This window comes from Triturus cristatus, chromosome 5_2 (assembly GCF_964204655.1).
Source record: "Triturus cristatus chromosome 5_2, aTriCri1.1, whole genome shotgun sequence".
In the NCBI taxonomy this organism is placed as follows: domain Eukaryota; kingdom Metazoa; phylum Chordata; class Amphibia; order Caudata; family Salamandridae; genus Triturus; species Triturus cristatus.
The window spans coordinates 512,972,576-512,986,285 of NC_140588.1; the positions used below are offsets into that span (position 1 = coordinate 512,972,576).

At 48.6% G+C, this 13,710-nt stretch overlaps 1 protein-coding gene across 4 annotated transcripts in view; it reads right to left on the minus strand.

Moving 5' to 3' along the window:
- GOLGA4 (golgin A4) overlaps positions 1–13,710 on the minus strand; it is an 840,043-nt gene that overhangs the window by 445,146 nt on the left and 381,187 nt on the right. For all 4 annotated transcript variants that reach the window (XM_085607536.1, XM_085607535.1, XM_085607534.1 and 1 more), the window contains one exon: positions 10,186–10,318. In XM_085607536.1, coding sequence (XP_085463662.1) covers positions 10,186–10,318 — 133 coding nt within the window. The remainder of the gene's footprint in view (positions 1–10,185; positions 10,319–13,710) is intronic.

Consider the following 13,710-nt stretch of genomic DNA (forward strand, 5'->3'; position numbering starts at 1 on the left):
GCGCTGGTGGATGAGGGGGATGCACCGGCGACTAAGGCCTTTATGATCGAGCTCTTCTCCACTATCAACATTCAGGACCTCCATTCACAGCTTTCTGCGGATCTGCGTGAAGTTCGGCGTGATGTTGATGGAATTGGGGACAGAGTGGCGACGTTGGAGGAGCACGTCCTAAGCAGGGAGGATGATCTCCATCAGCTGCAGCGGGAGATGCTGCACCTCCGGAAGCAGAACATAGAATTGCAAACCCACGCTGAGGAATTGGAGAATCGCTCCAGGCATAATAACATCCGGATCCGGGCAGTTCCGTGGAAGGGTGAGTGTGATGATCTTCGTGCCTATGTTCCTGCAGATTCTTGGGGATGACGAGGTGCGGGAGATACAAATGGACCGTGTCCACCGTGTAGGCCTTCTGCGTAGTGCTAAGGCCCCCCCCCAGACATACTCGCCTGTGTACATAATTTCCAACTGAAGGAGCGTATCCTGCGCAGGGCTAGAGATCTCCAACCAGTGCAATTCCAGGGCCACCAGCCTATGCTTTACCAAGACTTAGCAGCTTCCACACTGCTTAAATGCAGAGACTTTAAACCCATTACCAATCATCTCCGGGAACAGAAGATTCTTTACTCCTGGGGCCATCTGTTCCGCCTCAACTTCAAGCATCAAGGCAAATTGCTTCAAATCCGATCCCTTGCGGAGGCGTATGACAAGTTGGGATTGGAGGGACCCCCATCCGGGGCAGAAGATACTTCACCGCTCACTCGCAGACGACATCGCTCCTCTGACTGGCAGCGAGTTGGGGGGGGGGGGGGGAAATCCCGAGCCCTGCCCCTAACATGGCTGCTAGTAAGCTGGAAAGAGAAGCAGCCCTCTCTTCGGTTGCACAGGTTACAGACACCCCCGCGGCACCTTGAAGTACTTGGCTTGGCATTCATCTGAATACTACTATTTGCGTCGGAGGGAGGGGGGCCCTCGACAGTACACGGTATTGCCTTCCCCTTGTCATCAGTGTGATAGACACTTCAATCTTGGGGCGGACAGACCTGTGCCACGCTCCCCTGGATATTGATCACTACGACGAACTTTTGTCATGTTTTCTTGTTTTCTTTCTGTTATGTCTTTTTCAAGGTTTCTTTATGCTGTTGACAGGGGATATTTTTGGGTGATCTTTTGGGGCTCCGCATCAGTTCACGAACGCGATAGGCCAGTAGCCCGGTTTGGGGGAATGACCTTCATTAGAGTTGATCCCGGTGGTATGGGGTCGGTACATGGATATTCCCTCCTTCAGTGTTGCGATGAGTAGGGACCTGAACATTGTCAGCTTGAATGTACGGGGGCTGAATAGTCCTGTCAAGCGGTTGGCAATACTCTCCCTTTTAGAAAATGCTGGGGGGGATATTTGTTTGCTACAAGAAACCTACCTTTTGCCTAAAGACATCAAGCGTATGAGGGATAGGCGCTTCCCACAACAGTTTTGGTCTTCGGGCCAGTCTAAACAAAATGGGGTGGCGATCCTCTTTAGTGCACGTTCACAATGCAAACTAGTTTCTACGATAGCAGAACTGAAGGGTCGTTTCTTGGCAGTCAGGGTGCAATGGGGGGATATGCATTTTACGGTTGGGTCCTTATATGCCCCGAATGAGCGACAAGAACCCTTTTTGCGCTTAGCCCTTTCGGAGGCTCTTTTATCTCCTGATTCAGCGCTTCTGATTGGGGGAGACTTAAATGTGGTGATGGATCCGGAGTTGGATAGGTCGGGGCAGCGATCCAATCAGACTGGGGCATTGTCCCGAGCTGGGAAACAATAGCTCTCTGATTGCAGAATGTGTGGCGAATGCAGCACCCGAAGGAGCGCGACGATACATACTTTTCAGCGGCACACAAAACATATGCGCGTCTTGAACACTTTCTAGCCTCTTCATCTCTATTCCCTCACTTGCGCATTGCGGATATTACTCCTCGATCCCTCTCAGATCATGCCCTCATTTCAGTCCAATTTCCTGCGCGCGGTCTACTCCTCCGGGCTGGCGCCTTCGTGATTCCCTCCTTCACTCGGACGATGTCATTCAACCGATTCGGGACATTATAAAACATTACATCGCTGAGAATGATCAGGGTGACACACCCCTCGTGGATGTTTGGGAGGCATTGAAGCTAGTAGTACGGGGAGAGTTTATCGCGGTTGCAGCATCTTTCGCACGACTTCGCAAAAGAAAGCGAGCTGAGCTAGAAAAGGAGGTTGGTGAATTAGAGGCAGTTCACAAGCGCACGGGGGCCCCGAGAGTGTGGAGGGAATTGGAAACGCGGCGCCGTATGCTGAAACATCTGGATAGGGCCGAGCATGCGCTCCTGCGGCTCCGGCACAAATTCTACCTCAGTGGGGATAAATCTGGGAGGATGCTCGCTCAGATTACGGGCGCAGGCTCAGATGACCGCAATCCCCGTCATACGGGGTCAGAATGCAGTAGAACATACCACGGATGCCCTGATTGCCGATGCTTTTCGCCAGTTTTACCAACGCCTCTATTCGAAGGAAGGCATCCCTTTGCATGACCCAGGGGAATATTTGGCCTCCTGTAATATCACCCCCTTACTCAAAACGTCGGCTGACGATTTGGACTCCCCTATTCGTCTCGAAGAGGTGATATCCGCAATAGCGCGGCTCAAAGTGGCTAAGTCACCGGGCCCGGATGGCTTTTCAGCCCTGTTCTACAAGCTATTTTGTGTGGAGCTGGCTCCCCTTTTAACAAAGCTTTTTAACTCTTTCCTAGACACTGGGGAGGTGACGCCTTCCATGTCTAAGGCGGCCATCTCTGTAATTCTAAAACCTGGGAAAGATCCAGAGGAGTGTGGGTCGAACCGACTGACCTCGCTCCTTCATATTGACGCAAAGTTGTTTGCGGGTGTGATAGCCTCCCGACTTAATCCCCTCATGGATAACATTGTAGACCCGGATCAGTCCTGCTTTATCCCGACGAGGCAGGGGGGTGATAATACTGAGAGACTATTGCACCTCATTGATCTTATTCACCGATCACATACTCCGGCCTTTCTGCTCTCGATAGACGCGGAGAAGGCTTTTGATCGGGTTTATTGGGAGTATTTATTCGCAGTGCTATGTACATTCGGGTTCGGAGATAATTTTATCTGTTGGGTTTGTTGTCTCTACGCCTCCCCCAGGGCAGCGGTGCGGGTCAACGGCTGCAAGTCGTCCCTGTTTTCTATTGCCCGGGGCACACGGCAGGGTTGCCCCTTGTCTCCTCTCTTATTTGCGCTCTACATGGAGCCTTTTGCTCAACGCGTCTGTTCCAACCCTGACATTGCGGGCCTAAAGTTTGGAGCTGATGTTCATAAAATTAGTATGTACGCTGATGATGTCATTCTCTCACTCACACAACCCCGAACGACACTGCGGTACTTGACTAAAGAGCTCTCTACCTTTGGAAATGTAGCGTGGTTTAAGGTCAACCTCACAAAATCGTAAATCCTCAATCTTCTATTCCGGAGACTGAGATACAGGATCCCCAACAAGATTTTGAATTCCAGTGGGTGTTAACAGATATTACCTACCTGGGCATTCGTCTGACCTCTTCCATTGCTAGGACGGCCACTCTTAATTACTCCCTGTTGCTGGAGCAGACGATCAAGGCACTGGCGGCCTGGTTGCGTGTCAAACTGGTGTGGTATGGCAGGTTGGCGGGAGTGAAGATGACGGTGTTACCGCACATCCTCTACATTTTCCAAATGCTTTCTTTGAGCCCGCCACCAGGTGCGCCTCGCAAACTGCAGGGACTTCTTAATAAGTTCTTATGGGACAATAAGAAACCACGTCCCGCATTTGCGCATGTGACTTCCCCGAAAGCGCAGGGAGGGCTCGGCTTCCAGACGGTATTATAAGGCAACAGGCAACAGGTCTCCGTTTCAACACGGAATAGAATAGACCTCTATCCGGCTAGCACTGGAATTTTATGGACCAGACGGTAGTGGGTCGGAACATATGAACTGTGGCTTCCTCACCGGCATAGAGCCTTGGGTCTGTACTCCTCTCCGGTTACCTCCCCGACTCTCAAAGTTTGGGACCGATTAGCGGGCCCGAAAGGGTGGACTACTTTCCCTTCCCCTCTGTCCCCCATCGTAGATAACCCCGACTTTCAGCCAGGATGCGCATCCCAGATTTTCCAATGGTGGCGGGAGGGGGGTTGCAAAAGGGTGGGTGCCCGGTTTGATCTCGGGGACGTGATTCCCTTTCCCCAGCTGCGTAGGGATTATGATTTGCCTGAGTCCGATGTCTTCCATTATTCGCAGGTCGTACATTGGGTCACGCGGCCGGAGAATTTCGTTCTAATGTCTCACCCCCTGACATCCTTTGAAAAATGGCTGGGGTGTAAAAAAGGCGATAGTAAACTCATCTCTGAACTTTATGCCATGATCACTACTCCAGCGAAGAGACACCGCACAAAAGCTCAAGTCAGATGGGAAACTGACCTAGGGAAGCCCTTATCGCACAAAGAGTGGGAACACATTTTTTACAGAGTGTACCATACTGCCTCCAACACGGCAGGGGCGGAATCTGCCTATAAGGTGGTTACTCATTGGTATTATACTCCAGTTGGGACAGCTCTAAGTCAGACCTCTGCTGGCGGGGGTGTGGTCTTGTTGGCACCCTGGTGCATTTACTTTGGCGCTCCCCCAAACTGGTGCGCCATTGGACAGCAATCATTGATGACATTGATGCAGCATTTCAGATTACTCTGCCACGTACTCCCGAGCACACCTTGTTAGGTCTCCCCCATCCTAAGTTTTTTCCGCTGAAATCACTGAAGGGTAAGCAAATAGCCATGGCATTGTTGGCAGCGCGACAGGTGCTCCTAGGACGTTGGGGATCGCTGACGTTTCCAGACTCTCGAGATTGGATTCAGAAACTTTGGCAACTCTTAGCAATGGAGCGGTTATCGCTGAGTGTAGATGGGAAAGGCAAGGGCTTCGCAAAACTGTGGGCTCCTTTTTTGCAGATTCTTACCAAAGATATGAGAGAAGTCACGTGCCCGAAGTATCTGCAAGTTTTGCTTCTCATTCCTCTGGAACCACCTGGGGCATCCATGAATTGACTTCCTAGTTGTCTGACCAACAATCGGCGACAAGAATGAACTGGCCTTACTAGATTCGAACTGATGCGGAGGGGGGGTGGGTTGAGGGAGGGGGGTTTGTTTCTTTGTTACTGTTTCTTATAAAAGTGTCACTCTCGCTTGGCGCCTTACTGACTAACTATGGCCTGACATCATCGCGAGGTCGTTCTCAGGGATGTAGACCTAAACGCTGTGTCATTCTAAGTAGTTTTCGCTCTGCCGGCGCTCTGATGTAGGCAGCTAAGCTGTGTATTTGATTCTTTGCGGCCACGCAATAATAAAAACGATTCTAAAAAAAAAAAGAAAAAAAAAAAAAAAACTTTTAAGGAGGGTCCAAGGGAATATTTAAAGACCTAGCATGGATATACTCCCCTAAGTGTACTTATATAACCAACAAACTATCCATGGGTCTTGAAAGTGTAGAAGGTGTAAAAATCTATTTAGATGAAGAGAACCTACTGTGCTGTGTGCAGAGGATACTGCCTAGTGAGAGGCAAAGAAACACATCTTTAAAAAGGAAAATCCTTTAAAAAGGAGGGAAACCCATCACTCACCGAGGTGACATGCTTCATCATCTGGGTTCTCCTTCCTGGTTAGTCACTAGTATAGTATCGGCCTAAGGCTCCAACTCTCTTGGGAAGCTTAGACGTTTCGGAGATAAGCAGGTACCGAGCATTAAAGCATGGTGCCAAATAATATTGCTGATGCCCCAAATAACACACTCTATAATATCCAGGCTGGTGCTCGGGACTTATTGATCTGTCTCCTGGTCACCATGTACCTTCTGGCCAAATGAGTTCCTTGAATCCTCAGGGAAGGCAGAAATAATCTTGCCTGCAATGTCCAAGGGACAAGTGGGTTGCAGCAGAAGAGGCACACAGCATTCACAGACGAGACAGTTAGACTAGCAATTAAAAAACTATTTTGCCCACGGTATCAATATTTCTTGAGTCGCCATCAGGTAGAGTAGCTGAGAAGCATTAGGACTCATCTTGCTCATCGAGGCATACATGATAACCCTCTTGGGTGCTACATGAGAAAGGATAGGTCCCCTAGCCAGATTTTCATGCCGATCAATTAGGTGATTACAGATGGAGTAGAACAAGGTCTGGACCATGTCTCCGTAAGGATCTCACTGCAGCATACAAAAAAGTGATGAGTGGGATGCCTGAAACAAATTCAGCCACTGGTAATTAATCGGGCTACAGCCCAGTACATCATTTGTTTTTGGCCACAATGCCACCTCAGATTACATCCAGCCATGTGCAAAGAACCCAACCTTGATCCTGCTCTAATAGGAACAATTCAGTCCAGGTTCTCTCTGAACCGGAACACAAGCTGCCCAAGATATGTTTCACCCTATTGTCAATTGGGTGTGGATCTCAATCAAGAGCTTGTTGCATAAACAGCAGCATGGGCTATGGCTGAAGAATTTCAGTCAACAAGTTTGCAAATGTAGTTTGAAACTGACATCTCAGGAACTGAGGCAGACATTAAACCAGAAAGAAGGGGCAGGGCCTGTGGCAAGGGGGAGGAATGGCCCAGCAGTGGAAGTTCATCAAGAAGACTGACAGATAAGTAGTGCCCAAAGGGAAACCAAACCATTTTAAATAGCTGAAGCGGGGTCTCTTTAAAGGCATAAATCTGCTGTGGAGCAGCTGATGGCCTGGGAAGCCAGAGTTGCATAAGCTCCACTGTAGCGATCAGCTCAGAATTTGATTCTGAAGCCGGGGTCAGGCCCTTTGATCACAAACCAACTTCTCCCGTGAGTTAGCGCACTTGAGAGGCATCAGACACAAATTCGATTTCCTATATCTACCTTTGGACTTGTCTTTCGATTTTGCCCTTGACATACCAGAGGATGGCAAATCGAGGCTGGAGCGACCTGGTGACATGAAACGGGATCAACCCCTCTTTTTGTATTCAGTGACATAGTGCTTGCCTCCCCACTCGCTGATAGCTTTTGGATGCAGATAGACGTTATGCGAGTCCTTGGCTGATATATGTTTCGTACAAGTGTGGCAAGGCTAAAACCCTATTGTTTTTTGGTTGGGGGGGGGGGGGAGGGGTAGTCATCCCTACAAAGTTTAAATCTTTTTTTTTTTTTTAAACTCTTTTTATTAACATTTTCATTTTCAACCAATACTGCAGTACCATAGCGTTCTTTACAACGTACATCACACTGTTCTCGTTTCCGTCTTTGTTGTGCACTAAGGATCTCTTTCTGTTCCTTCCGGACCCCAGCCCCCTTCTCCTCAACCACATCAAACATCTCTTGTCATGCCCCTGTATACACACCCCAGCTAGTCGGAATCGTCTGACAGGGATTCGTCCTGTGGGGGATCACAGATGTTGCCCCGATATTCATTCCACTTCCCCCATATCCTAGTCCATTTTCACAGTATAAATGTTTTGAATAATTTTGTAGAAATCCGATTAAGGATGGAAGCAGAGCTCTATAACTACATCAAATAGTGCAGATAAAGCAAAATTTACATTTCGTTCAGAGGTGTGATGTAGTCGTAAGGGAGACTGATGGCGCCACCTGATGAAGTGTGGGAGTTACTGCATAGTTATCTGGATGCTATCTTGCACCTGTGGAGATTTAAAAAGTGAGTACTCTGTGGTTTGAAGAATCCTTCAGAAATTAGGAGTAGAGGAACCCCCTATCGATGCAGCAGTGTCTGCTTTACTCCTTATTGAATGAGATTAAGTCTTGGAAGAAGGGGGGTCTATGAGCTTTCTACTAACGTGATCATACAAGTCATTTTTTCTCTGGGGTTGATGTTCATAGATGCTGGAATCTCTGGACATACTGCTAAGAAATTGTCTTATATACATACTTGGTGTGATAATGGATAGCCTTTTTAACAACAAGATCTTTTTGAGGAGTGAAAACCAAAATCAAAAGCTAAAATGGTCCTAATGATCTGAAAATCAGAGATTGCCTAAAGTATGAAAAGATAAAGTCTGAAAATCCTGTAAGGATTATCAGGGCAAATAGCCTAAAACTTACTCATCCCTCTGAAGTGATGTGAGGGTATGGTCCTTATTAAAGGCTTGAAGGAAATCTCTATTCACACGGTTTGTCAAAAAAGATTCTTGAGAATGACAGTTCCTTTGGGAAGTGATTGCAACCAAATCCACCAAAAAATTGCAAGCAGATTTAGCCACATAAAAAAAGATAATGCAGCACTCTAAAAAGACATCTAGAATGGGCGTTTGGCTTCCAGCGGGATGTTCATGCATTAATCTGGATGTTTCTAAAGTCTATACTGATTAAACTAAGGAGCAAATCAGTAAAGCAAAGCACTGGAAAGTAGATTTGATCTGCATGGAAGCTTTTTGTATTGATGAACACATAATTCAAGAAGATCTGAATACCACCTCTAATGGAACTTCTCAGGTGGAATTACAATAACCTTGGGTTTGCACTGCTCGAATTTGGACATTACTTTCAGCAGCAGATTTGACATTCATTTGTGCTGCTCCAAGAAACACCTGCTGAGTTTTTCCACCTTCAGGCTCGTAAGTCCTGAAAGATTAAATGTGGTTAGGTAGATATTCCATTCCAGAAGTCAGCGCCAGATCATCTGAGCTTCTATCAGCAATACATTAAATCTGGTAACCCCTTACGTGTTCAAGACGGTGGTTTTATTGCCAGTCTGGAAAATCAATGGATAATCAATTTCATCTAGTGAAGAAAGGAAGGAAGGCAGAGCTATGTGGTAAATCTGGATCTTCTAAATGTTCAAACGAAAACATTTCTCCTTTGGCAAATGTTTACATTGGGTCTTAAAACTGCCCAAATATTACAATTAGTCAATGGCAAAACTGAAAAAAGTAATCCCATCCTCTGGGCTGAAATTATGTAGAACCTTGGAGAAACAGGTGAGAGATTGTCTGGATATGCTTTGCATTATTTGAGTGTACCTATTTCAAATTTAGTTTTTTGCCAAGAGTATGAACACCTTTCCACAATTAAGACTACTGCAAGTAATAATTGATGTAAATTTACGACCAAATTACAAAATGTTCAGAATGCACCTGCTTGCATAAGGCCTAAAATATGTTCTATAGAAAGTACCAGATCAACAATAAAATCTCTACAAGCTTTCTCAAAAGGCATGCCTTCAGACAAGTCCTATCAAAATCATCTGCCCAAATCCAATAATTTACTTCGAACCAGCATTCATGAACTAACTGATAGATACTACCAATACTCCTACCACTAATAGTGCACGAGATAAAAAAAAGGTTATCAATGAATATAAAACATTATCACTGCCTGGTACCCAGAGCTAGATTGCATCACAGCTCAGTAAACACTCATACCACCAACCATTTCTCAAGTCCCAAAGGCTCTCATATTCAAACAAACATGGTTTCTCATTTTGCTATTTTTGCTATTGCCCTCTTATCCCTCTCCATACTCTTAAATCCCTCACCTGTTTCCAGTTTATTAAAGTTGTTTTCTAATGTCATGGACATTTCATGATGCAGCACACAAATTATTCTTACAAATATTCCACAGTTGCGTATCCCAGAATATCTCTTGTGCAAATCTCTGTAACGTTTGTAATATAGTTTGCTTGGTAACAATCAACATGTAATTCGAAGCCTAGAATATATACATATTGCTCGAAGGGAATCTATAGTTGCCAACAAATCTTACTGTCAGGACACATATGAATTTATCTATCTGCTTCCCTTAACCAGAATGATGAACTAACCAACCACACATTTTTCAAGCAGACTTGTGGTCTATCCATTAAAATATTTTTATTCCACTATAATTCATGCTGCATATTTTAAAGTGTCTAGTATTTGAAAGTTCTCATCACAACACGACTGATATTTTTTTTAACAAATTATTTATTTTTTAAGAAGGTAGGGATCTCTTGTTACTTTTATATGAAACCCAATCATGCTTGATGCACATCAATTCAAGATTTAGACTCAAAACAATCATTATGCTCCCTATGTGTACAATATGTAAATTCCCCATAACTACTGAGTTTTAACATGCATCCAGTACATATATCACAAAAAACTGTCTTACCTCCTGGTACAAAGGCATTTTCTGAATTGATTTCTTGCGTCAAGCTCTGTGCCTGAGAATCAGACTCAACAGTTTGTTCAGGTAAATCTGTATTTGTTTGGCCGCTGCCTAACCGTTGCTTTAATAACGACACCTAAAAAGTGTTGATATATTGTTAATGACAATTATGTACTTTTTATCACAGAATTATGGCAATATAGTTCAAATGTGTGATACAAGAATAAAAAACATAACTTCCCTGAATTTGATGGAAATCTACATGCAGACTTTTGTTGCAAGCTCCACTTTAATTATGAGATGGTATAGAATTAAAAAATGTATTATGGGAGGAGCCTAGCGCGCATCCAAGATGGTCGCGTGAGCACAGGGCTCCCCGGACCCTTTCTGCTCCTCGGAATTTATCCTGAGAATATCCTGATGTGGTTTATGGAATCTGGGAGATGAAGACCAGCTGAGCACATATCTCTTTTCAAAAATCAACTCGGACCTGGGAATCCTGAGTTGTCGTCGTCGGAACTTTTGGGACCCACCCGACGGAGGTGACCGGGGTGAAGGTGACCCGTGGGGCCGGGCTGCAATTGAACAACAGCGGCTTCAGCGCGGTGCCAGTTGCCGATCCACCACTTTCGGTTTCGGTTTTGGACTTCAGGAGACCAGCTGGCGGGTGCGCTCGGGGTGGCGAGGTGCTTCCTGGGCCTCTGCACGAGGTTTTCCTCCACCTGCCACTAGAGTGCCTATCGCCTCGGACCCCCTATACCGACATTTTGAGGTCTTCTTGCTGGTGCCCTTACACCTCTTGATTGGAGGTCCCCTTGAGTGACCGTGTTCACATGGGGGGCAAAGGGGGTCCCGAGGGGCGCAAGACCAAGGCCTCCCTCCGCGGGGGAGCGGTCCAGAGCAACAACATGGACCGCTACACCCAGGGCAGAGGGTCCCCTGGCGCTGCTGGCCTCCCCCCGGACGCTGCAGGGGGAGGCACGAACGTCTCTACGGAACTTTCCCTGCAGGACATTATGGGCGCCATTGCTGGCATCAGGGAAACCATCGCCACGCAATACGAGGCCCTGGCCCGTAAGATCGACACCGTCGCGATTGATGTCACCCTGATCCGGGCCGACCTCTCCAAAACTAACGAGAGGGTCCAGGCCCTCGATACACGGACCTCCACCCTCGGTGCGGAGGTGTCTGATCTGCGGGCCGCGCTTGGAGACATCAGGGTGGTCAACGATCATATGGCCCGGCGGCTTGAGGACTTCGAGGGACGGGCCCGACGCAACAACATCCGCGTCATAGGTGTACCGGAGTCCTCCGACGGCTGCCCGGTTGACCTCGTGGTCGAGGAACTTATCCTGCAACAGTTGTCCCCGGCTGGCCTAAGTAAGTTCTTTGCCGTGGAGCGGGCCCATCGAGTTCCGGGCGGTCGGCCACGGCCGGGGGCCCCCCCGAGGCCTATCGTGGCCAAACTATTCCACTACAGGGACCGCGACGCTATTCTGCAGGCCTCACGGACCCACGGCCCGGTTCGTCACGAGAACTCGACCATCAATTTTTACCCGGACTTCACGCAACTGGTCCAGAAACAGCGGATGGGATTCCTAGGGGTGAAGCGTCGTCTCCGCGAGCTGGGCCTAAAGTATTCGATGCTCTACCCTGCAAAACTCCGAGTGGAACATGGGGATCGGACAGCCTTTTTTGACTCTCCTGTGGCCGCAAGTGACTGGCTGGACTCGCTGCCGGACGGAGGTGGCCGTCCCGGACCCTCTGCGGGCACCGCAGGTGACGGGTCCCCTTTAGAATGACTTTTGGTCCTTGATTTTGCCGTTTTGCACTGTTCAGTTGGGTCTTACTTCTTTTGTATATTGTGTTTCACCAGGACCTGTGAGGGGGGCGGGCGGGGACGGGTCCCTTTCCTCCTCCGGGGTCTTTTCGTAGAATGGGGTTAGTGGGGCGACAGGCACACTGCAAGTTGGGGGGTTTTTTTGGCCCGCAGGGGTGCAGGGTGGGGGGAGTTGGACTTGGGGTGGGGTTGGGGGGGCGGAGGGGTTGTTTTGTTGTGTGTTTTTTGTTTACAGGGCGAGGTATTGATTTTTGTCCACATCTGGGAACTGTGCTGCAGGCTGGGGGACCCTTGATCTATTGGAGGGGATGGGGGGGGACGGGTTGAGGCTTATGTCATGGAACGTCAATGGGTTGGGGGACCGTATCAAGCGGGGAGTAGTGCTGCAATATTTGCGTCGTTTGACTCCTGATGTGGTGTTTCTCCAGGAGACGCATCTGGTTGGTAATGTTTGTCATGCAATGAACAGGGGGGGATATCGCCTCGTAGCCCATTCTGGTTTCACAACTGGTTCCAGGGGGGTGGGCATTCTCCTGCGAACCTCCCTTCCGGTGGAGATCACTAAGATAGTCTCGGATGACAGAGGGCGCTATGTGTGTTTGATTGGGAGGTGGGAGGGGCAGCCCCTTACCCTGGTTTCAGTCTACGTCCCCCCGGGCCTCCAGAACTCCACCTTCACTGACTTGGGTCGAATGCTGCTTGACCTTCCGGACAGCCTCCTGCTCATGGGCGGGGACTTTAATTCTGTGGTTTCGGGTGAACTGGATCGTCACCCACCAAGGACCCTCCCCGCTGCCCAGGCATGGCTGGGTGGGATGTTGGAGACCTTCGGCCTGGTGGATAGCTGGAGATTAATGCATCCGACCCAATGTCAGTTCACCTTTCACTCGGGGGCGCATGGGAGTCTCTCTAGGTTAGACTACTTCCTTATGCCCGCGGCGCAGACTGGTCGGATTAGAGAGGTCAGGCACCTGGCGCGGGGTATCTCCGACCATTCTCCGCTGTGGCTTCTTTTTGACACCGGGTCGCGGTCTGCAGGGCGGATCGCTCCCATTAACCCATGGTACCTGCGAGACCCTACGACTCGCGACAGCCTGGTTAAGGCTATGGACCAATACTTCCTTGATAACGAGGGGTCGGTGTCGTCTGCAATGTCCCTGTGGGAAGCCTTTAAAACCGTGATCCGCGGACACGCCCTCTCCCAGATAGTGGTGGCTAAGAAGGTCAAGAGTGAGGCAGTGGTGAGGCTGGAGACTGACATCTCGGGGCTGGAGTCGGCCTTGGAGGCGAATGTCACTCCGGACGGGCTCCATGCCCTTAGCCTGAAACAGTTTGAATATAGGTCCCTGGTCACTGACGCGGCCAAAACTATGTATAGGGAGCAGCAGGGTCGACTGTACGACGCCGGGGACAAGGCGGGAAAGTTGATTGCGTGGCTGGAAAAAAAAGGAGAGAGTGAATCGTGTGGTCCCGGAGTTGCGTGCTGCGGAAGGTGTGTGTGTGACTGAGCCGGATGATATTGTGGAATGTTTCGCCGACCACCTCCGGGCTGTGTACTCCCCAGTGACTGACAGAGATGAGGACGACTCTCGCCTTCTACTGAGGGATATTGCCTTGCCCGGCCTGTCCGTTGAGGACCGTGAGCGGCTGGACGCCCCCTTGTCGGCGGATGAAATAGCGACCGCGAT